General features: G+C 43.2%; 1 protein-coding gene across 6 annotated transcripts in view; it reads right to left on the reverse strand.

Annotated features, from left to right (window-relative positions):
- LOC104650885 (uncharacterized) overlaps positions 1–23,383 on the reverse strand; it is a 74,250-nt gene that overhangs the window by 18,412 nt on the left and 32,455 nt on the right. For 3 of the 6 annotated variants that reach the window (XM_074405584.1, XM_074405582.1, XM_074405583.1), the window contains exons 2-3: positions 13,471–13,560; positions 11,101–11,236 (exon numbers count right to left, since the gene is read on the reverse strand). In XM_074405584.1, coding sequence (XP_074261685.1) covers positions 11,101–11,236; positions 13,471–13,560 — 226 coding nt within the window. Of the gene's footprint in view, positions 1–183; positions 11,237–11,828; positions 11,927–13,470; positions 13,561–15,549; positions 17,177–23,383 lie in introns of those variants that run through there. The other 3 variants (XR_012519154.1, XR_012519156.1, XR_012519155.1) reach the window with 3 other exon arrangements.

Here is a 23,383-nt window from a genome sequence, read left to right on the forward strand (position 1 = left end):
GGCTTTTGTTTAATCAGTTCATATCTGTGAATATTTACTATATTAGAGTGTAAGGCTGAGAAGTTCAGAATGCAAGCATGCACCAACATGTTTTACAAATGCCTTTAGAATTATGACTCATGAGCCTTTAGCCTGTGAAGTTATGACAATTCATTTCTCTAAAGAACTTTCCTGTTGTCTTAAAAAAAAAAAAAAAAAAGACTGAAAATAGCAAATGACATTATCTTATTTGACCTCTTGAACATCCTCAAATGAAACTGCAACTTATGTCAAAATTCAGAACCAAAGTTTTGAACAATATATAGAGTTTGTGAATGTCTTGTGATCATGAGCCCTTGTTGACGAAATAGCCTTTCAAGTTTTACTTTTGCATATTTTGATCTTTTTCTAGACTTGTCTTACAAAAGCTTAAATTCAACAGTTTTATTTCTACAGAAAGCAGGAATATAATTTTTAAATATATTTCTGTCCTGTCTCATGGCATTGAGAACTCTTCAGATCTAGTGTGGACCTAGACTTATTTTTACTTGGGAACAATTAGGTTTGTTTCTTTGTTGTTGTTGTTGAGACGGAGTCTTGTTCTGTGATGTGGCTCAGAGTAGATAAGCTCTTAAAGCAGTAATCTCTCCACTGGTTCTTTCTGGGGGGGTGGGGGTAAAATGACAGGTAAATTTGGGCCTTGCTATATGTAGGGCAGAGCACATAGCTACAACTAAGTAAAACACCCAGCACCTTCCCCAAGCGTACTGGCCAGAGTAACACATTAATATCTCTTGAGCTCTTCTCCACTGGCAGCTGGAAAGTTTTTCAAGAATCCCTGTTTCTGAATGTAGTCTCTTAAAATATATGGTATGGTTCTCAGCCTTTTTCCTGTGATGTGAAGTAATACAATGCCTATGTCATGAGATGAAGTAAGGTAAATGATGTAGGCATTGTCATGTAGTGTGAGGCCACTATTCACCCCCTGACTCTAAGTCAGAAAAAAGATTATCAGCTTTGAGTGTTCCTGGACCTTCAGGACTTAATGAAGTTGATGACTGGATGCAGGAGACCACCATGTTGATGACTAATGGCTGGACAGCACATGCAGTGTGAATGCACTTGACAAAGAAATGATTCACATCCTGGGACGGATAGAGGGCAGGAATTCAAGATTTTATTGTGCTTCTCAGACTGGCACACTAACACTTATGACTTGTTTATTTCTGGAGTTTTCAATGTAATTTGTTTGGAATACAGTTAACTGTTAGTAGCTGTAACCACACAATTCAAAACTGCAGATGTAAAACCTGTGTTTGGACTTTGACTCATTTCTTGATGTACAATTCTTAAACTCCTTAGACTTTCCAAAGGGATGTCTTTTGGTATGCTAATGATCGATGGCTGGAAGCTCCTAGGTAGATTCAAGATGGGAACTGGTCACCATCCTGAAGACATGACTGATCAGAGGGTTGAGATCTTCTGTCTCACTCTGCAGACTCTGGGGAGGAGAGAAGGGCTGAAGGTTGTCAGTCACAAACAGCCAGTGATTAATTAGTGATGCCTATGTACTGAAGCTTTCATAAAGACCCAAAGGGACTGGGCTTGCAGAGCTTCCAAATCACTGAATACATGGAGGTTCCTGGAGAGTGGTATGTCCTGGGAGGGCATGGAAATCTCTGTGCCACTAGCCCCATACTTTGCACTATGCATTTCTTCATCTGTACCTTTTGTAATATCATTCATAGTATCCTGGTAATAAAAGTGTTGCCCTGAGTACTTTAAGCCATTCCAGGCATTCAATTTAACCCAAAGAGGGAGTCCTGGGAACCCCAATTTGAAGCAGATTGGTCAGAAGTTCTGGAGTTTCAGACTTAGGACTGATGTAGGGAGGCAGTCTCATGGTACTGCGCCCTTTACCTGTGGAATCTGATGCTATCTGCAGACAGTGTGAGAACTGAATTAGATGATACCCAGTTTGTGTTGTCTGCAGAAGTGATTGCTTCTTGTTGGTGGGGAAAACCCCTCCACACATTTGGTCACAGAAGCCTTCTTTGTTGATGATTACTGCTGTGGTGTGAGAACAGAGAAAAACATGGCAAGTGTGTCTTTTCCACATATATAGTGAATAAGGCATACTATTGTTTACTCTGTTTTAACTGCCCCCCTCATATTTTGGTCCAGAAATCATGCTGTTTGACACTGGTCACTCATTCCATCTGTTCTGCTAACAATACCATGTTTAGCCAATTTCATAAGGTTTGGCTAGGATGAGTTGTATACTGCAGTTCACTTGTAGATATCAAATTTTGATAAATTTATTCTTTGCATTTAATAAATACAAAATAAGGGAAGTAAGAGTTCTTACTGCATTAATTACATACCAATAGGTATAATTATATTAATTCTAATAAGGTCCCAGGTATGCTCTCAGATGAATGCTTTGAAACAAAGCATCAGTCCTATACTTTAAAGAAAAATAATGTACACAACTAAATCATGTACACAACTGTGCATACTTTTTTTTTTATGAAGGTAGAGTCTTGCAAGGTTTCCTAAAGCCTCCAATTTCTGGGTTTCTCAAGTGATCCTCCTTCCTCAGCCTCCCAAATAGCTGAAATTACAGGCATGCATCACTGTACTTTCTCATGGTTTTAATATTCTATATATTATTGATTTAAAATGCATTTTATCTTTTTCTTTAAAGATTCTGAGAGTTCTGATGAATCTGCAGTCAGGTAGGATTTTACAGATCTAAAAAATTATGTTAACTAAGAAAATAGAGATGGAAGAAACTAGTTATCTATTGAGTGTTGTATTCTGAGCTAACCACCATATTATGTGCTGTGCATTTATCTCATAAAGCCATCACAACATCTGTGTTCTTATAACCTACTGTTTATTAAATAGGCAATCGTGGTTTAGCGAGGTTGATTAATTGGATCATGATTCACAAAGTAGCTGACCCACAGTTTGACCATCAGGCTATCTGGCTTTCAAATCTTTTCTCTTACTCCTCAGTACAGACTGATGGAGATATCTGTGCAGCACTTTGATCAATGTATAGGTCTGAATAAGATTACTCAGATAGATTTTAATTAATGTCTAAATTAATGAGTTTAAATAAGTTAAACTCTCATTTTAGATTATTGTTAGAAATGAGGTTAGTCCTTGAGTTTGTCCTAATAAATTTGACAATTTTTGTGGTAACCAGCATTTTTTTTTTTTTTTTTAAACCATCAAAGCCTTTAAGGCAGAGTAAAGGTTTGGCCATATGACTGGAAGTTTTACAAAACCAAGATTTGGCAAGTCTTGGAGAGAAATTATTTAACTTCCTAGTTTTGAATTCCTTTTAGGCTAATATTTCTGCCTACTTCCATAAGGCTTTTTTATTTATTTTTTTCTTTTTCCATGACTTTTCTTCCTTGGTGTTTCTTTTATTATGTTTTCAAATTCTGCTGGCTGTGTATTCCCAATTTTCCTATACACAGAACCAAAAGCACATAGAATTACAGATATAAGGAATCTTAGGACTAATTAAAATATCTTCTAGTACTTCAATCTGTGTTGAACGTTCTGGTCAAATGATTTTCCAGATAGAGAACTTGAGACTCAAAAGAGATTAGAATGCTTATTTTTGGACATAAGACATGGTAGAAATGAGATTTGAACTTGTTTTAAAGCCCAATACTCTTGTTTTTTTATTCCATTGGCAGTTTTTTTGGTTTGTTTTTTGTTGTTGTGGTGGTGGTTTTTTGAGACACAGTTTCACTCCTGTTGCCAGACTGGAGTGCAATAGCACAATCTCGGCTCACCACAACCTTTGCCTCCTGGCTTCGAGCGATTCTCCTGCCTCAGCCTCCTGAGTATCTGGGATTACAAGCACGCACCACCATGCCCAGATAATTTTGTATTTTTTAGTAGAGACGAGGTTTCTCCATGTTGGTCAGGCTGGTCTCGAACTCCTGACCTCAGGTGATCTGCCTGCCTCAGCCTCCCAAAGTGTTGGGATTACAGGTATGAGCCACCATGCCTGGCCTGGCATGTGTTTTAATAATACAAAGTGGGAGTGGGTCTGGTGCACCTAGTGGATAGAATGAGAAGGAAATTAGCTGGTGAACCCAATGGAAATGGCTAAGAATGGAATGAGCAGGGGAAGGCCAAGTTTGAAAAGAAATGACACTGGATACAGATTATTCAATAAGAGATTAGAATATTGGGATTTATGACCAGTCTGATAAATTATAAAGATGAAGGACACAAGATACTGTGAATTAACTACAAAGGCACATTAAAATAGAGGGTTCAAGGAAGGTCCAAACAGATTGCTGTGCTCTTTTTAAATCAAGAACTGACAAACTTGAAGATTTTTGCTGTAAGATGCTAAAACATTTGGAGACACTGGAAGGAGTCTCTACAGCAGACAGAAATGTGGCATCTAATTCCATCCTGACTTACAGAGGGGTGGCTTAGAGCCCCTTGAGTACTAATGGGCTGGAGATTGCTGAACTACATAGATCTGTGGTCCAGGGCAGGTGTCTCCTCATCTCTGCCTCTTTTCCCAAATCACTGATGTCCTTCCCATAGCCATGCAGGCTGGGTCAGTGGCATCAATGGCTGTCAAATCAGTCATGAAGTTCAGCTGGGTAGGTGGAGGTGTGTCTGTGCTGGTAGTTGGTCGAGACTCCAGTTAGGTTGTTATTCAGGAGCAGGGATATAGAGCGCTCCCACTCCTGGTCATTTGAAGCCATCCTTTCAGGAATCTGTGCTTTCATAGACTGAAGATTTGAAGATTATTGGAAACTGCCAGGGAGCCCTGCATAAGTGGAATCTGGAAGTGGGAACCCATAGGAAGAAAAGGTATTTAGATAGTACTTAGGGGAACAGATGTACAACTGCCAGGACTCTGTTCTTCCAGCAATGTTTCTCATTGGATATCTGAGTGCCTATGAAGGTTTTTAAGGGCTTACTAGTTTATGTAGACCTGAATAAGATAGGACCTATAGAGTGAAAATAGTTGGATTTTTAAAATGGTTAATGTTTTAATCTTTCTGGGAAGAGTATCCTCAATAAGAAAATACACCTTTGTTATTAGACTTTTGTACATTTAGCTCTCCCACATTTCAAATACAGCAGAGGATTCTCTGCACTCTTTTAGGACAAAGGAAAGCACTGGGACTTTCTTAAGTGGTTTTCATGCTGAGGAATCAAGACTGCCATTTCGAAGTGACACATATTAGTCTTTTAACCAGAGACAGATAATGGACAAGGGACAGTAGATCTTTTTACCTTGTTTTAGGTCATAAGGTTCCTTCCGGTTTAGGTGACAAAAATTAAGTCATCCATTAATTGAATTTCATGTTCTGCTTCAGGACAGATAATTTGTGAGGGTAAATTATTGTCAAGCTCTGCCAATATATTGGCTGTAACTATTTGTTATGGAGCTCAAGGTCAGTTTTTATTGAATATTTTATAGATTTAGACAGCTGGAGGCAGAAATAGGTAACCAAAATCTATTTTTAGAACAGAGGCCATATTTTAATTGTATCAAGAAATGTTATTTAATATACAGATGGCTGACATCTTTTCCCAGATTGTGTTTTTGTTTTTTGGAGGGGGAAGCTGAATATGAACTGGAAGTTAAAAAAATTAAAAAAAAAAAAAAACTTGCTCATTTTTATTGTATATTTTTGCTCTAAAGCATTTTCCACTGTGTGTGGAGTGGATTCATTCACTAAACCAGATGATGAAGACTCGACTTACTACCGAGGTAAAGTGATCTCTTGCAAAATTTTCTCATTCAGTCAACTTTTGCATAGTATTTACTTTTAAAATTTAGCAGTGGTTTATCTATCATTTTTTCTGTTGGTAATACAAAGTTGGTCAGAGAAAACCATAGACATATGGCTAGTTGATTTAAAAATTTTATTTAATGTTGGTAACTAACAAAATATTGATGTGTACTGCGACAGGGTGTGGGCTGAACAAAAATGAACTGGGAGATACACAGCAACAATCACATTAGGAAATGCTTTAATTAAATATTAATATTTTGACTTTTAAATCATACTAGTGTGACATCTATATTTTTGCCAGTATAAATCTTCAGGATCAAATTACTTGTGGTACTGACGGAATCTCACTGGCACCTTTTAGTTGAAAAACGGTACCACAAATAGCATATAGATGTTTTTCTTGGACACTTATTATTTGGGTATTATATACCAGGCAGGATTGTACCCCTACTTACATTATTGGTTCTGTAGTGAGAGTGAAATATTAAAAATTGTAGAAAAGGCCGGGCGCGGTGGCTCAAGCCTGTAATCCCAGCACTTTGGGAGGCCGAGGCGGGTGGATCACGAGGTCGAGAGATCAAGACCATCCTGGTCAACATGGTGAAACCCCGTCTCTACTAAAAATACAAAAAACTAGCTGGGCGTGGTGGCGCGTGCCTGTAATCCCAGCTACTTAGGAGGCTGAGGCAGGAGAATTGCCTGAGCCCAGGAGGCGGAGGTTGCAGTGAGCCGAGATCGCGCCATTGCACTCCAGCTTGGGTAACAAGAGTGAAACTCCGTCTCAAAAAAAAAAAAAAAAAAAAAAATTGTAGAAAAAATAGCTGGGGGGTGTTGATATATACCTATTGTCCCAGCTACTTGGGAGTTTGAGGTTGCCTGAGCCCAGGAGTTTGAGAACCACCTGGGCAACATAACAAGGCTGCATCTGATTTATTTATTTATTTTTAATAATTATACTAAGTTCTAGGGTACATATGCATAACGTGCAGCTTTGTTACATAGGTATACACGTACTACGGTGGTTTGCTACATCCATCCCCGTCATCTATATTAGATATTTCTCCTAATGTTATCCTTCCCCAATCCCTCCATCCCCTGCTATCCCTCCCTTACGCCCCTCTCCTCCTGACAGGCCCAGGTGTTTGATGTTCCCCTCCCTGTGTCCGTGTTCTTATTGTTCAACACCCACTTGTAAGTGAGAACGTGCAGTGTTTGGTTTTCTGTTCTTGTGTCCGTTTTCTGAGAATGATGGTTTCTAGTTAAATCCATGTCCCTGCAAAGGACATAAACTCATCCTTTTTTATGACTGCATAGTATTTCATGGTGTATATGTGCCACATTTACTTTATCCAGTCCATCACTGATGGACATTTGGGTTGGTTCCAAGTCTTGCTATTGTAAATAGTGCCACAATAAACGTGTGTGCATGTGTCTTTATAACTGAATGATTTATGATCCTTTGGGTATATACTCAGTAACGGGATATCTGGGTCAAATGGTATTTCTAGTTCTATACCCTTGAGGAATTGCCACACTGTCTTCCACAGTGGCTAAACTAATTTACACTCCTGCCAACAGTGTAAGTGCATTCCTATTTCTCCACATCCTCTCCAGCATCTGTTGTCCCCTGATTTTTTAATGATCGTCATTCTAACTGGCGTAAGATGGTATCTCAATGTGATTTCGATTTGCATTTCTCTAATGACTAGTGATGATGAGCTTTTGTTCATGTTTGTTGGCTGCATAAATGTCTTCTTTTGAGAAACATCTGTTCATATCCTTTGCCCACTTTTTGATGGGGTTGTTTTTTCTTATAAATTTGTTTGACTTCTTTCTAGATTCTGGATATTAGCCCTTTGTCAGATGGGTAGATTGCAAAATTTTTTTCCCATTCTGTTGGTTGCCAGTTTCACTCTAATTATTTCTTTTGCTTTGCAGAAGCTCTTAAGTTTAATTAGATCCCACTTGTCTATTTTGGCTTTTGTTGCCATTGCTTTTGGTGTTTTAGTCATGAAGTTCTTGCCTATGCCTATGTCCTGAATGGTATTCCCTAGATTTTCTTCTAGGGTTTTTATGGTGTTAGGTCTTATGTTTAAATCTTTAAGGCCGGGCACGGTGGCTCAAGCCTGTAATCCCAGCACTTTGGGAGGCCGAGGCGGGTGGATCACGAGGTCATGAGATTTGAGACCATCCTGGTCAACATGGTGAAACCCCGTCTCTACTAAAAATACAAAAAAAACTAGCTGGGCATGGTGGCGCGTGCCTGTAATCCCAGCTACTCAGGAGGCTGAGGCAGGAGAATTGCCTGAGCCCAGGAGGCGGAGGTTGCAGTGAGCCGAGATCGCGCCATTGCACTCCAGCCTGGGAAACAAGAGTGAAACTCCGTCTCAAAAAAACAAATCTTTAATCCAACTGGAGTTAATTTGTGTAAAAGGTGTAAGGAAGGGATGCAGTTTCACCTTTCTGCAGATGACTAGCCAGTTTTCCCAACACTATTTATTAAACAGGGAATCCTTTCCCCATTGTTTGTTTTTGTCAGGTTTGTCAAATATCAGATGGTTGCAGATGTGTGGCATTACTTCTGAGGCCTCTCTTCTATTCCATTGGTCTCTCTCTCTGTTTTGGTATCAGAACCATGCTGTTTTGATTACTCTAGCCTTGTAGTATTAGTTTGAAGTCAGGAAGCATGATGCCTCTAGCTTTTTGTTGTTACTGTTTGTATTTTTGCTTAGGATTGTCTTGGCTATGCAGGCTCTCTTTTGGTTACATATGAAGTTTAAGGTAGTTTTTTCCAATTTTGTGAAGACAGTCAATGGTAGCTTGATGGGTTAGCATTGAAAGTATCAATTATTTGGGGCAGTGTGGCCATTTTCACAATATTGATTCTTCCTAACCATGAGCATGGAATGTTTTTCCATCTGTTTGTTCTCTCTCTCATTTCTTTGAGCAATGGTTTGTAATTCTTCAAGAGGTCCTTTCTTCCCTTGTTAGATGTATTCCTAGATATTTTACTCTTTATAGTAATTGTGAATGGGAGTTTACTCATGATTTGTCTGTCTCCTGTTGGTGTACAGGAATGCTTGTGACTTCTGCACATTGATTTGTGTATTCTTAGACTTTGCTGAATCTGCTTATCAGCTTAAGGAGATTTTGGGCTGAGACAATGGGGTCTTCTAAATATACAATCATATCATCTGCAAATAGAGACAATTGGACTTCCTCTTTTCCTAGTTGAATACTCTTTATTTCTTTTTCTTGCCTGATTTCCCTGACCAGAACTTCTAATACTATGTTGAGTAGGAGTGGTGAGAGAGGGCATCCTTGTCTTGTGCCGGTTTTCAAAGGGAATGCTTTCAGTTTTTGCCTATACACTATGTTATTGACTGTGGGTTTATCATAAAGAACTCTTATCTTGAGATACCTTCCATTAATACCTAGTTTTGTGAGAGGTTTTAGCATAATAGACTTGAATTTTGTCAAAGGTATTCTCTCCATCTAGTGAGATAATCATGGTTTTTGTCTCAGTTCTGTTTATGTGATGGATTATGTTTATAGATTTACATATGTTGAACCAGCCTTGCATTTCGGGGATGAAGCTGACTTGATCATGATGGAGCTTCTTGATGTGCTGTTGGATTCAGTTTTCCAGTATTTTATTGAAGATTTTCCCATTAATGTTCATCATGGATATAGGCCTAAAATTTTCTTTTTCAGTTGTGTCTCTGCCAGGTTTTGGTATCACGATGATGTTGGTTTCATAAAATGAGTTAGGTAGGGTTCGCTCTTTTTGTATTGTTTTGAAGAGTTTCAGAAGGAATGGTACCAGCTCCTCTTTTTACCTATGGTAAAATTTGGCTGTGAACCTGTCTGGTCCTGGACTTTTGTTTGGTAGGCTATTAATTGCTGCCTCAATTTCAGACCTTGTTAATTCATCTGGTTCAGGGATTTAACTTCTTCCTGCTTTAGTCTTGGGGGGTGTACATGTCCAGGAATTTATCCGTATCATCGAGATTTACTGGTTTATTTGCAAGAAGTGTTTGTAGTATCTCTGATGGTAGTTTGTATTTCTGTGGCATCAGTGGTGAGATCCCCTTTATCACTTTTTATTGCATCTATTCTTCCTTTTCTTTATTAGTCTGACTAGTGGTCTATTTTGTTGATCCTTTCAAAAAACCACCTCCTGGATTCATTGATTTTTTTTTTAAGGGTTTTTTGTGTCTTATCTCCTTCAGTTCTGAATTTGTTTGATCTTGCTCTTCTAGTTCTTTTAATTATGACAATAGAGCAGATCTAAAAGAAAGTGTCCCAGCCTCATTCCCCCGCTACCACTTTTAATGGGTTTATTGTTGTTGTTTTTCTTTATCTGTATGCTTATTTTTTACTGTTAAAAATTCCATTCCCTATTTTTTAAGAAATATAATCACATTTATTTATTTTTTTGAGACAGAGTTTCGCTCTTGTTACCCAGGCTGGAGTGCAATGGCACGATCTCGGCTCACCACAACCTCCGCCTCCTGGGTTCAGGCAATTCTCCTGCCTCAGCCTCTTGAGTAGCTGGGATTACAGGCATGCGCCACCATGCCCAGCTAATGTTTTGTATTTTTAGTAGAGATGGGGTTTCACTATGTTGACCAGGATGGTCTCGATCTCTTGACCTTGTGATCCACCCGCTTCGGCCTCCCAAAGTGCTGGGATTACAGGCTTGAGCCACCATGCCCGGCCCACATTTATTTTTAAAAATGAACTTTGAGGCCAGGTGCGGTGGTTTTTTGAAACTCCGTCTCAAAAAAAAAAAAAAAAACCTCTGAATCACTACCATAAATGGAGAACTATTAACACTTGCCCAAAATAGATGATCTTTAAAAAATAAACAAAATAAAACAGAAGCTCGAAACCCACTCTCCTTGTTACAAAGAGAGGCTAGCAGCTGTTAGGTACTGAAAGCAGGCTAGGACCCAACTGAGACTTTCTCAGGGACAAAATCATAAGGACTAAATGAGAAATGAAAAACAGGTCAGGTGTGATGGCTCACACCTGTAATCCTAGTATTTTGGGAAGGTGAGGGAAGATGAGCCCAGGAGTTCAAGACCAGCCTGGCCAACATGGTGAAGTCCTGTCTCTATTAAAAAGACAAAAATTAACTGGGCGTGGTAGTGAGTGTCTGTATCCCTGAAAAGCAGTGACCTTGGGTAAGTCACTAAACATCTCTGGCCTCAGTTTCCAGTGCAGAAAATAGTACCTTTATGGTGTATTATAGACAAGCACTTTGCACAGTGGGTGCTCTGTAAGCTGCAGCCACCATCATCACTGAAGGAGCAAATCTCACCTGCCCTGTCTGTGCCATTTCAGCCTCCATCAGTTTCCAAGTCTCCTCCTCCTTCGCTTTGGCTTTCTGCAGCTCTGTGGTGCTGTTACGGTGCCTACTGATGTCCCTGCTATAGGAGGAGGAGCTGCTGAGCTGTCTGGAGAAGGAAAGCACAGGGATGTCAATTGGACAGGCACACATGTAAACATATATGAACATGTGCATATGTACAACCCCCACTGCCATGTCATTCCCCAGGGTTATAGGTCCCCAGAGAAAGGGAATGTCTCAGGCAGAAATAAGGCCTATAGAAAACACTCTGGGGGTCTGCAAAAAGCCCATGACCACTGATACACAAAAAATGCGTGTTTTTTTTTAAGAGCAATTCTAATTGATCTCTAAAGATAGAAAGGGCACATCTTAGATCATCTTTCAAACATGAAAAAGTTTCAAAATATGAAACATGATGAAAAAATAGGGCAAGGTACCTAGTTCTTTCCATTTTCTTGTTTTACAAAGGTGGTGGGGGTTGGGGTGGGATCTTGTCCTGGCTGCTCCTTCATGCAAGCATGTTACTCAGAAAGCACTTTTTGGCTGGCTGCGGTGGATCACACCTGTAAACCCAGCACTTTGGGGGGCCAAGGCAGGCAGATCACTGGTAGCCAGGAGTTCAAGAACAACCCAGCCAACATGGTGAAACCCTGTATCTACTAAAAATACAAAAATTAGGCAGGCATGGTGGCAGGCACCTGTAGTCCCAAGTACAAGGGAGGTTGAGGCAGAAGAATCACTTGAATCCAGGAGACAGAAGTTGCAGTGAGCCACTCCAGCCTCAGCGACAGAGATCCTGTCTCAAAAGAAAAAAACTTTCTGTACATCAGTGGTCATTATCTTTATGCAGACACCAGAGAACATCACAGACTGCATTGCCCAGTTTTGTGTTCAGTGGCTGAGTTGGTACCACTGCACATTGAACTCCAGCCTGCACAACAGAGGGAGACTTCATCTCAAAAAAGAAATTATGGAGGCCATGCAAAACACAGATGTGGCTCTTTGCCATGGAATTTTCTTTGCCTTCCTTTACCTACTTATCTCCTGAACAAGACTACAAGCTACCTGAGGTCAAGAGCCCCAAGTGATTCATCACTGCACCCCCAAAACTGTGTCTCCTGAAAACACTTCCTGAAGGCCAAATAAACCTCCCACACCTCCCCTCTTTGATCTAGGGCCTGGGGGTGGGTAACCTTTCCTTACTCATGAGACCTGTGCAAAGGTCTTTGGTTAAGGCCAAGTGAGGTGGAAGTGGCCCTCAAATCGAAAAGCAAGTGTGGGTTTTCAGGGAGCAGCAGAGGGAAGAATCAGAACCAACTCTGGATGAAATCTAGAATTCAGATGGGGTGCTGGGACTTCCTGCTAAATGACCTAGGGCTTCACAAATCCAAGCTAGCACCTTGGACGAAAATCTTACATCCTTCTGCGCTCATGCACTGTCTGGAATCTCCCACTAGAATGCAGGCTGTTTAAGATGATAACAATGGCAAAAGCGACACATACCAAGGCACAGTGCTAGGCCACATCATCTTTGCCCTCTTCTGACCCCTATAGCAACTGCAGGTCCACCATCCTTTCTCAAATCCCAGGGTCCAGTATGTTTAGGCTCTGACTTTGTCAATGTTTGTTGTTGTTCTTTTGCTGTTTTTTTGTTTTTGTTTTTTGAGACAGAGTCTCACTCTGTGGTCCAGGCTGGAGTGCCATGGCGCAATCTCAGCTCACTGCAACCTCTGCCTCCTGGGTTCAAATATTTCTTGTGCCTCAGCCTTCTGAGTAGTTAGAATTTACAGGTGCCTGCCACCATGCCTGGCTAATCTTTCTATCTTTAGTAGAGACAAGGTTTCACCATGTTGGCCAGACTAGTCTTGAACTCCTGTCCTCAGGTGATCCACCCGCCTCAGCCTCGGAAAGTGCTGGGATTACATGTGTGAGCCACCATGCCCAGCCAACTTAGCCAGTTTTTAAAAGCATGGTTAACATACTACATATGCTATAAATCCCCAGGGATCTAAGGAAGCCCTCTATAATCAAACACGAGGATACTTCCTTTTTTGTAGAGATGGGGTCTTGCTATGTTGCCCATGGTGGTCTCAAACTCCTGGCCTCAAGTGATCCTCCTGCCACGAACTCCCAAAGTACTGAGATTACAAGCATGAGCCTCCATTCCTGGCCTTGAGACAGTTTTATGTAGAATACTGCTTCACAAAGATTGAACCTTCCAGGCCCTCCCGAGTGACATAAACAAAGACCCACACCATGTAGGGAACTCGAGTGTCAGAAGCATGGGCAGATGGTGAAATCATGAGGCCTATGTGAGTCACGCCACCTCCCCCCACTTACCTCTGTAGTTGCTTCCCCGTACTGTCTGTCACAACATGCCATTCTCCATTTGCTTTGCTTCCTTCCCTGGACCACTGATGCCCATGACCCCTGGCAGAAAAGAGACAAAGGAGGGGAGGGGAGTTAGGAGCCAGATGCTAAAACCAAGGGCAAGAAAAACTGGCCAGCTCAGGGAGGAGACAGCAGAGCACCAGGCAGCCAGGATGCTCAGAAAGTAGACCTGCTCTGCAGAGGCCATAAATGGGCTGTCTGGTTGAGGGGCAGGTGGTATCTGGAGTTTAGTCCCTTGGGGCAGGAACGGTGATTTGCAGCTGTGCAGAGAGCTCCATCCACTGAGGGCACTGGGCCCAAGCCAGCATCCTGTACCAGCAGTGATGGGTAAAACCCAGCCCAGATAACAGTATCTCTGCTGTGTTAAGCTAACTTTCCCAGGACCAGGATGCAAGGAACTGCAGGAGGGAAATGGCATAGCCCCCTGGTTCCCAAGCACTGCAAGATGACTTGATATTCAAAATAGATAACCAGTTTGACAAGGGCATCATCCAATAGGTAGAGGCCCAGGGACCCCTGTAGTGCCAGGAATTAACCCTTTAGTGCCCAGATCACAGAGAGCTCTTGAGAGTTCATTGTAAAAGGTACCTGGGGCACTGGCTGTTTCCACGGTAATAAGGAAGTATTTCAACATTTAAACAATTGAGGAACCTAGTTCTGCCAACAACCAGGTGAGCTTTGAAATGGGCCCTTCCCCGGCTGAATCTTCAGATAAGACCCCAGCCCTGGCAGATGCCTTGGCGGCAGAATTAGGGAAGGACCCTGAGAAGGACACCAAGGGACAGGACAGCTGAGTATCTCCCCTGATCCCAGGAAGAATCCACCTAGCATTAACAATAATCACCAGAACATCAACAATGACATTGACAGCCAACATTTATCAAGGACTCTCAGGCACTGTGCTGTGTTGAAACAGATCATATCTCTTTCCTTGTGCACAATACCTCACTGATGACGACAACTACAGGCCCCACTCTGCACTGGCTGCCTCATTCTTTGGTGCCAGGAGAGAAAGCAGCACAATGTAAGGCAAGAAAAGACTGACCCCAGAAGAGGTGGGAGAGGACCCAGGACAGAAGATACAAAAGGGATAAATATGCAGCCGGCAGCATGGTCAGGGTGACTGTGGGAACATGCTCAGGTGACACAAATAAAAGCAGAACTCGAAAATGCAGAAACAACTCACAGAAACAACCACAGGGAGACACAGACATGCCTGGAAGGGAAGTGGGGGCTGCATATCATTCCTAGACTCAGGGAGGCACTCTGCACCAGGGATTCTCAATCTTGGTTGCAAGTGAATCACAGAGAGCTCTATAAATGAGCAGGTGGCAGTGGGGCATGGTGGCTCACACCTGTAATACCAGCACTTTCAAAGCAGGAAGATCACTTGAGGCCAAGAGTTCGAGACCAGCCTGGCCAACATGGCAGGCTAAGGCATTTGTGCCAGGATGGAAACCAGTGCCTCTGCTTCCTGCATTAAGAAAGCCTTGTAAGAAAACAAAAATGCGAGTTGAGCTGAAGGGCACACTTGGTGCCACAGTTGATCTCCATTATATTGCTGCCTCCTCATATTATCACCAACTGGTGACAAAATATGGATTATCAGTATCCTATGGACCACATGTCAAGTGTGGTTAGACCACAGTTATGGCGTGGTCTAAACACACTCTAAAATTTACTTATTTGGGGCTGGGTATGGTGGTTCACACCAGTAATCCCAGCACTTTGGAAATCCGAGGTAGGTGGATCACTTGAGGCCAGGATCTCCAGACCAGTCTGGCCAACCTGGCAAAACCCTGTCTTTCTCAAAAAAAAAAAAAAAAAAAAAAAAAATTAGCTGGCCATGGATTATATGCATGCCTATAATCCCAGCTACTCAGGAGGCCAAGACATGAGAATCCTTTGAACCTGGGAGGCAGAGGTTGCAGTGAGCCAAATCTGAGCCAATGCACTCTAGCCTGGGCAACAGAGCAAGACCATGTCTCAAAAAAGGAAAAAAGTAAGAATTTTTTAAAATACACTTACTTTCTTTCCCCACTAGAATGTCAGCTCCAGGTGGGCTGCTGTATCCTCAGTACATAAAACAATGCACAGCAGGTGCTGAACAAATACTTGTCATCCACTCTAGGAAAAAAAAAAGCATACAGAAAGATATAAAAGTATATTGTCCTCTTCCATCAGTTCCTCTCCTCCAAAGTGAGTTTTGTGCATGCTTTTAGAAAAAAATGTATAAGCATATAGGCTTTAAAAAAATATTTTGACAGATTTAAATGGGATCATACTGTACACAGAGTTCTCTTTGTGCAGTTAATATTTTATCATCTGAGTTCATTCTGATCTGCTTTTATTTTTTTATTTTTTATTCTAGTTTTAGTTTTGAAATGGGTTCACGCTCTGATCCCCAGGCTGGAGTACAGTAGTATGATCACAGCTCACTACAGCCTCAAACTCCTGGGGTCAAGCAGTCCTCCTGCTTTAGCTTCCCAAGTAGCTGGTGCACCACAGCCATGCCTGGCTTGCTTTATTTGTGTTCATGATACATGCTTGTCTGCATGTGGATGTGCCCTGCTGGAATTACCTTTCTCCCATTCATTGCAAAAGCAGGTTGTTCCCTGTTTTTTCCTATCATGATCTATGCTACACTGAGCATTCTGATGCCTGTCCTGAGGTACGGTGGCAGGTCTATCCCTGCCTAGCTGGCGTTAAAAAGTTTAAAGACAACAGTGCAGGCCAGGCACAGTGGCTTACACCTGTAATCCCAGCACTTTGGGAGGCAGAGGTGGGGGTGGATCACCTGAAGTCAGGAGTTCAAGATGAGCCTGACCAAAATGATGAAACCTCATCTCTTCTAAAAACACAAAATTAGCCTGGTGTGGTGGCTCATGTCTGTAATCACAGCTACTCAGGAGGCTGAGGCAGGAGAATCACTAGAACCCAGGAGGCAAATGTTGCAGTGAGCTGAGATCACGCCATTGCACACCAGCCTGGGGAACAAGAGCGAAACTCCATCTAAAAAAAAAAAAAAAAAGTGCAATGTACCATTTTGCAAAGCTGGCCCCCTATCAGGAGACCATATAGAGATGGACTATGTAAATTCCCTTTAAAGCACAGTTAAAAACAGTTGATGGTGAAGGATGACTTCAGATGATGCCCCATGTCTTTTCTGTCTTTTTATTATTAACTCATTCTTTTTGTAATGTTATGCTCATTACAACTATTCCTTCTTGGTCAGGTTGACAAATTTTTCTGTGAAGCAGCGTTAAACATTTTTATAAATATGAAACTTATCTGTTAAACTACCACCTGCTTCATGTTAGCTGAGTTGCGGGTGGAATGTTTAAGGAAATTCTAGGCTTTTCAGCATTTGTGAAAGCATGCTAATGCTGACACTGAATTTTCTTAGTCTTACCTTAAATCTCTCAGATTCTGGACCTGCAGGAGAGATGGTGTTCAAATTCAAGCCTGCATCAGAATCACCTGGATAGCTTAATATATTTCGTTGGTTGATTGATTGTTTGAGATGGAGTATCATTCTTTTTCCCAGGCTAGAGTGCTGTGGTGTGATCTTGGCTCACTGCATCCTCCGCCTCCTGGGTTCAAGCGATTCTTCCACCTTAGCCTTTGAGTAGCTGGGATTACAGGCATGCAACACCTGTAGAGAAAACTGGCTAATTTAATAAATAATTTTAGTAGAGATGGTGTTTCACCATATTGGCCAGGCTGGTCTCAAACTCCTGACCTCACCACTTGCCTCGGCCTCCCAAAGTGCTGGGATTACAGGCATGAGCCACTGTGTTGGCCGATAGCTTGTTACTATAAAATGCAGCTTTCTGAGCCCCACTCAGATTTTCAGTTTAGCAGGTCTAGGTGTGCCTGTGAATCTGCATTCCTAACACATCCCCAGGTACTGCTGCTGCTGGTTCAGGTCGACATGTAGAGACACACTGGAGTTGATCCTCACTACTCAAAGTGGTCTGTCGACCAGCAGCCATGGCATCACCTGGTGCTTATTAAGTGTAGAATTTTAGGCCTCAGCCCAGATCCACTGAAACAGAATTTGAATTGTAACTAGTTCTCTAGGTGGTGTGTATGGACATTAAAGTTCAAGAGACACTGGAAGAAAGTGCGAGTAAGAAACTTTTTCTGGAAACTTTCAGCATTCTGGGCCATATGGTCTTTGTCACAAATACCTGTCTCTTCCTGAGTAGTGGATAGATCAGGAGTCCCCAAACTACGGCCCGCGGGTCTTATCCGGCCCCCAGCCGCACTTCAGGAAGGGGCACCTCTTTCATTGGTGGTGAGAGGAGCACAGTATGTGGCGGCCCTCCAATGGTCTGAGGGACAGTGAACTGGTCCCCTGTGTAAAAAGTTTGGGGACGCCTGGGATAGATAATACAGAAATAGATGGGTGTGACTGTGTTCCTGTAAAAACGTATTTAGAAACACTAAAATTTAAATTTTACAGAATTAGTATCTGTCATATAATATTGTTTTGATTGTTTTTCACCATTAAAAATATGAAATCAGCCGGGCACGGTGGCTCAAGCCTGTAATCCCAGCACTTTGGGAGGCTGAAGCGGGTGGATCACGAGGTCAAGAGATCGAGACCATCCTGGTCAACACGGTGAAACCCCGTCTCTACTAAAAATACAAAAAATTAGCTGGGCATGGTGGCACGCGCCTGTAATCCCAGCTACTCAGGAGACTGAGGCAGGAGAATTGCCTGAACCCAGGAGGCGGAGGTTGCGGTGAGCCGAGATCGCACCATTGCACTCCAGCCTGGGTAACAAGAGCGAAACTCCGTCTCAAAAAAAAAAAAAGAAATCTAGCCGGGCGCGGTGGCTCAAGCCTGTAATCCCAGCACTTTGGGAGGCTGAGGCAGGTGGATCACGAGGTCAAGAGATCGAGACCAACCTGGTCAACATGGTGAAACCCCGTCTCTACTAAAAATACAAAAAAAATTAGCTGGGCATGGTGGCGCGTGCCTGTAATCCCAGCTACTCAGGAGGCTGAGGCAGGAGAATTGCCTGAACCCAGGAGGCGGAGGTTGTGGTGAGCCAAGATTGCGCCATTGCACTCCAGCCTGGGTAACAAGAGCAAAACTCCATCTCAAAAAAAAAAAAAAAAAAAAAGAAAGAAATCTGGCTGGGCAATGTGGCTCATGCCTGTAATCTCAGCACTTCGAGAGGCTGAGGCAGGCGGGTTGCTTCAGGCTAGGAGTTTGAGACCAGCCTGGCCAACACGGTAAAACCTAGTCTGTACTAAAAACAAAATATTTGCTGGGCATGGGGTGTGTATCTGTGGTCACAGCTACTCAGGAGGCTGAGGCTGGAGAATCACTTGAACCCATAAGGCGGAAGTTGCTGTGAGCCAAGATTATGCCACTGAACTCCTGACTGGGCAAAAGTGAGCCATATGTGGACCTCAGTCCATTTTTGGCCAGCCCCTGGTTTAGAGGAATGTTCTTCTGAGAGTCACAGCACCTGCCACATTCTACTGCCAGCTCACAGTGTGACCCCGAAGCCAGTTAGCTCACCTCCCTGGCTCTAGATTTTGTCATATGGAAAATGAAGGGGTTAGATCTCAAGCATCTCAAATACTGGGCCCTTTCCTTCCTTCCCATGCACACAGCAGACACCTATAGTCACTCATGGCGTTCTTTCCCACTGAGTTAGGTGCAAGCAGCCCTCCAGGTGACTGCTGCGAGTGGACTGGAGTTGAGCAAGAAATGGCATCTCCTTGCTCTTCTGTGACTCCGTGTTCCCTAAGATCACTTCTACCTCCTGCATTCTGCCTGTACAGCACATTCTTCTTATACCCTTGTCCCTTAACTTTACCAAGGTGTGTTGACAAACTCTGTCTTTATTTCTCTTCAATTTTTTTTTTTTTTTTGTATTTTTAGTAGAGATGGGTTTTCTCCATGTTGGTCAGCCTGGTCTTGAACTCCAAACCTCAGGTGATCCACCCGCCTTGGCTTCCCAAAATATCAAAGTGTTAGGATTACAGGCATGAGCCACCATCATCCCCAGCCTTTTTTTTTTTTTTTTTTTTTAAAGAGACAAATTCTCACTCTGTCATCCAGGCTGGAATGCAATAGCACAATCTCCGTTCACTGCAGCCTCTGCCTCCGGGCTCAACTGCCTCAGTCTCCCAAGTAGCTGGAACTACAGGTGCAAGCTGCCTTGCCCAGCTAATATTTTTTTGTATTTTTAGTAGAGATGGGGTTTCACCGTCTTGCCTAACCTGGTCCTGAACTCCTGAGCTTAGGTGATCCACCCGCCTTGGCCTCCCAAAGTACTAGGATTACAGATGTAAGCCACCATGACCATCCTTTTTATTTTTTCTTTTTTTGAGATGGAGTCTTGCTGTGTCACCCAGGCTGGAGTGCAGTAGCGCGGTCTCAGCTCACTGCAACCTCTGCCTCCCAGGTTCAAGCGATTCTCACGCCTCAGCCTCCTGAGTACCTGGGATTACAAATGCACACCACCATTACCTGGCTAATTTTTGTATTTTTAGTAGAGATGGGGTTTCACCATGTTAGACAGGCTGGTCTTAATCTGACCTCAGGTGATCCACCCACCTCAACCTCCCAAAGTGCTGAGATTATAGGCATGAGCCACTGTGCCCAGCCAATAGTTCGTTCTAGTACATAACTTAGTATTCAGTTGTGCAGATGCACATAATGGGTAAATCTGTCTGTTCACTTGCTAATAGATGTCTGGCTTACCTCCACTTTGGGTTGTCACAAACAAAGTAGCTAAGAATATTCCTGTATCAGTCTTTTATAAACATATGTTCTCAACTCTCTTAGGTGGATGTCTGGGAAGGGAGTGGCTGGCTGTATGGTAACTATGCCTAACTTAAAAAAAAAAAAAAAAGCCAAACTCTTCTGGAGTCACAGAAGCATTTTATAGCCACACCAGCCAAAACCACGATCCAAAATGGCCCTAAGCTCTAAGAGGCCATACACAAAAAAGAGAACATAAAACTATTACACACAAACCAATGAAGCATTGCATTTTCAAACCCAAAGGTAGAAGCAGGGAGATTGCTCACACCTGCCCTTTTCTTTTTTTTTGAGATGGAGTCTCACTCTGTCCCCCAGGCTGGAGTGCAGTGGTGTGATCTTGGCTCACTTCAACCTCTGCTTCCCAGGTTCAAGCAATTCTTGTGCCTCAGCCTCCCAGGTAGTTGGGATTACAGGCAAGTACCACTACACCCAGCTACTTTTTGTATTTTTAAGTAGAGATGGGGTTTTACCATGTTGGCCAGGCTGGTCTCAAACTCATGACCTCAGGTGATCCTCCCACCTCCACCTTCCAAAGTGCTCTGACTACAGGCATGAGCTACCATGCCCCAGCACACCTAACTTTTGAGAGGAAGTCACTGAGGGGTGAAGAAAAGTTGTAAAGGGGTCCAAGAAGCCATGTAGACCCCCAAGCCCAGGCCTTCCTCACCCAGTCCCTGAGCCTAGGAAACCCAGCAGCCCTGAGCTGCATGGGCTGCATTCCCTTCGCCAGTAAACTAAAGGGATCTGGGTATAAAGAGCCACACCAGGAAATTCCAGCCTAGGACAGGGTTGTTCTTGTCATTCTCTCCAGTTCCACAAGGGTTAGAGGTGCCAGATCTGGCTTATACCTCTGGGAATAAAGCATGTCATCCATCTATCAATGTCCCTAGGAAATGATGCCCTGGCCCCAAGCTGAGCATCCCTAAACACCAAGGTACTCACAGAGCCAGCCCCCTTTCAGGTGGCCTGCTTTGAAGCCCAGTGAGCCAGTTCTTACCACACCCTCCCTGGCAAGATGGAAGTGTAGAGATGAATAAATACAACTTGTACAACTAAAACCTGCCCAGCACTTACTCAGGACTAGGGCACAGCTTATTATGACATTTATCTCACTGAATTTTTAGAAAATGCTCTGGGTAATAAATGGAGGCTTGTGCCTGTAATCTCAGCACTTTGGGAGGCCAAGGTAGGTGGACTGCTTGAGCTCAGGAGCTCAAGAACAACCTGGGCAACATGGCAAGATAACATCTCTACAAAAAAAAAAAAAAATTAGCCAGGTGTGGTAGTAGACCCACCTGCCCATAGACCCAGCTAATCATGAGGCTGAAGTGGGAGGATCACTCCAGCCTAGGTGATAGAGGCTGCAGTGAGCTGAGATGGCACCACTGCACTCCAGCCTGGACAAAACAGTGAGACCCTGTATCAAAATAAATAAAATGGAGGCTCCCAGTGAGGCATGAAGGAACTTCCTGGACAGGCCTTGAGGTCCCCACCCAGGTCTATCTGCCTTTACTCTCATCCCTAATATCCATCTTCCCCAGGGCAGCCTGGATTGTTATAAACCAGAACCCAGCTGTGTATGGTGGATCACACCTGTAATCCCAGCTACTAGTAGAGAGGCTGAGGCAGGAGGATCTCTGGAAGTCAAGAGTTGGACACCAGCCTAGGCAACATAGTGAGACCTGTCTCCATAGAAAAAAAAAAAAGAAAGAAAAAAAATTTAGAAGGCCATACACAGTGGCTCACACCCATAATCCCAGCACTTTGGAAAGCCAGGGCAGGCAGATCACCTGAGGGTTGGGAGTTTGAGACCAGCCTGACAAACATGGAGAAACCCTGTCTCGACTCAAAATACAAAAATAGCTGGGTATGGTGGTACATGCCTATAATCCCAGCTACTCAGGAGGCTGAGGCAGGAGAATTGCTTGAACCCAGGAGGCAGACGTTGTGGTGAGCTGAGATTGCACCATTGCACTCCAGCCTGGGTGACAAGAGCGAAAATGTCTAAAGAAAATACGTATATAAAATAATATATAAGTCAGGCATGGTGGTGCACGCCTGTAATCCCAGCTACTTGGGAGGCTGAGGCATGAGAATCACTTAAACCCAGGCGGTGGAGATTGCAGTGAGCTGATATGATGCCACTGCACTCTAACCTGGTGACAGAGCAACACTTCGTCTCAAAAAAAAAAAAGAGTATATGTGTTTTGTTCCACTCTGAACCCTCAGGGACTAAACATCACTAAGCACAAAAGCAGCAGTCAATTTCAACTGTTCAGTGAATTAAAAGCCAGGTCAAGGCCGGGCGCAGTGGCTCAAGCCTGTAATCCCAGCACTTTGGGAGGCCGAGGCGGGTGGATCACGAGGTCAAGAGATTGAGACCATCCTAGTCAACATGGTTAAACCCCGTCTCTACTAAAAATACAAAAAATTAGCTGGGCATGGTGGCGCATGCCTATAATCCCAGCTACTCAGGAGGCTGAGGCAGGAGAATTGCCTGAACCCAGGAGGCGGAGGTTGCGGTGAGCCGAGATCGTGCCATTGCACTCCAGCCTGGGTAACGAGAGCAAAACTCCGTCTCAAAAAAAAAAAAAAAAAAAAAGCCAGGTCAGTGGAGGAGCTTCTTGATTTAAACTCCGTCCTCACCCTCAGGCTCTGCCTCTGCCATGGTGTCTCCAACAACTGCTCGCCTGACAAGCTCCAGAACACAAAGGTGGTCATCCTTCTTCCATGAAAGGAAGCCAAGACAGGTGATCAGCAGAGGCATTGGTGATGAGGAATGCTGAAGTCCATCTACAAATGTGGCCTTAATAGCAGGGAGAACACTGCAGGTGAGGCTGAAGGAATCCAGGTGACAGGTGATGTTAGGGGTAAACTTGACAGGGTTAAGAGATACCCAGATAGCTGCTAAAGTGTTATTTCTGTGTGGGTGCCTGTGAGGGTGTTTCCAGATGAGACTGGCATTTGAATCAGTGGACTCAATGAGGATCCATCCTCACCCCATGTGACTGGGCACCACCCAATCAGCATAGAGTCCAGACACAAGAAAAAGTCAGAGAAATGGTATTC

Source organism: Saimiri boliviensis, chromosome 9 (genome assembly GCF_048565385.1).
Source record: "Saimiri boliviensis isolate mSaiBol1 chromosome 9, mSaiBol1.pri, whole genome shotgun sequence".
Lineage (NCBI taxonomy): Eukaryota > Metazoa > Chordata > Mammalia > Primates > Cebidae > Saimiri > Saimiri boliviensis.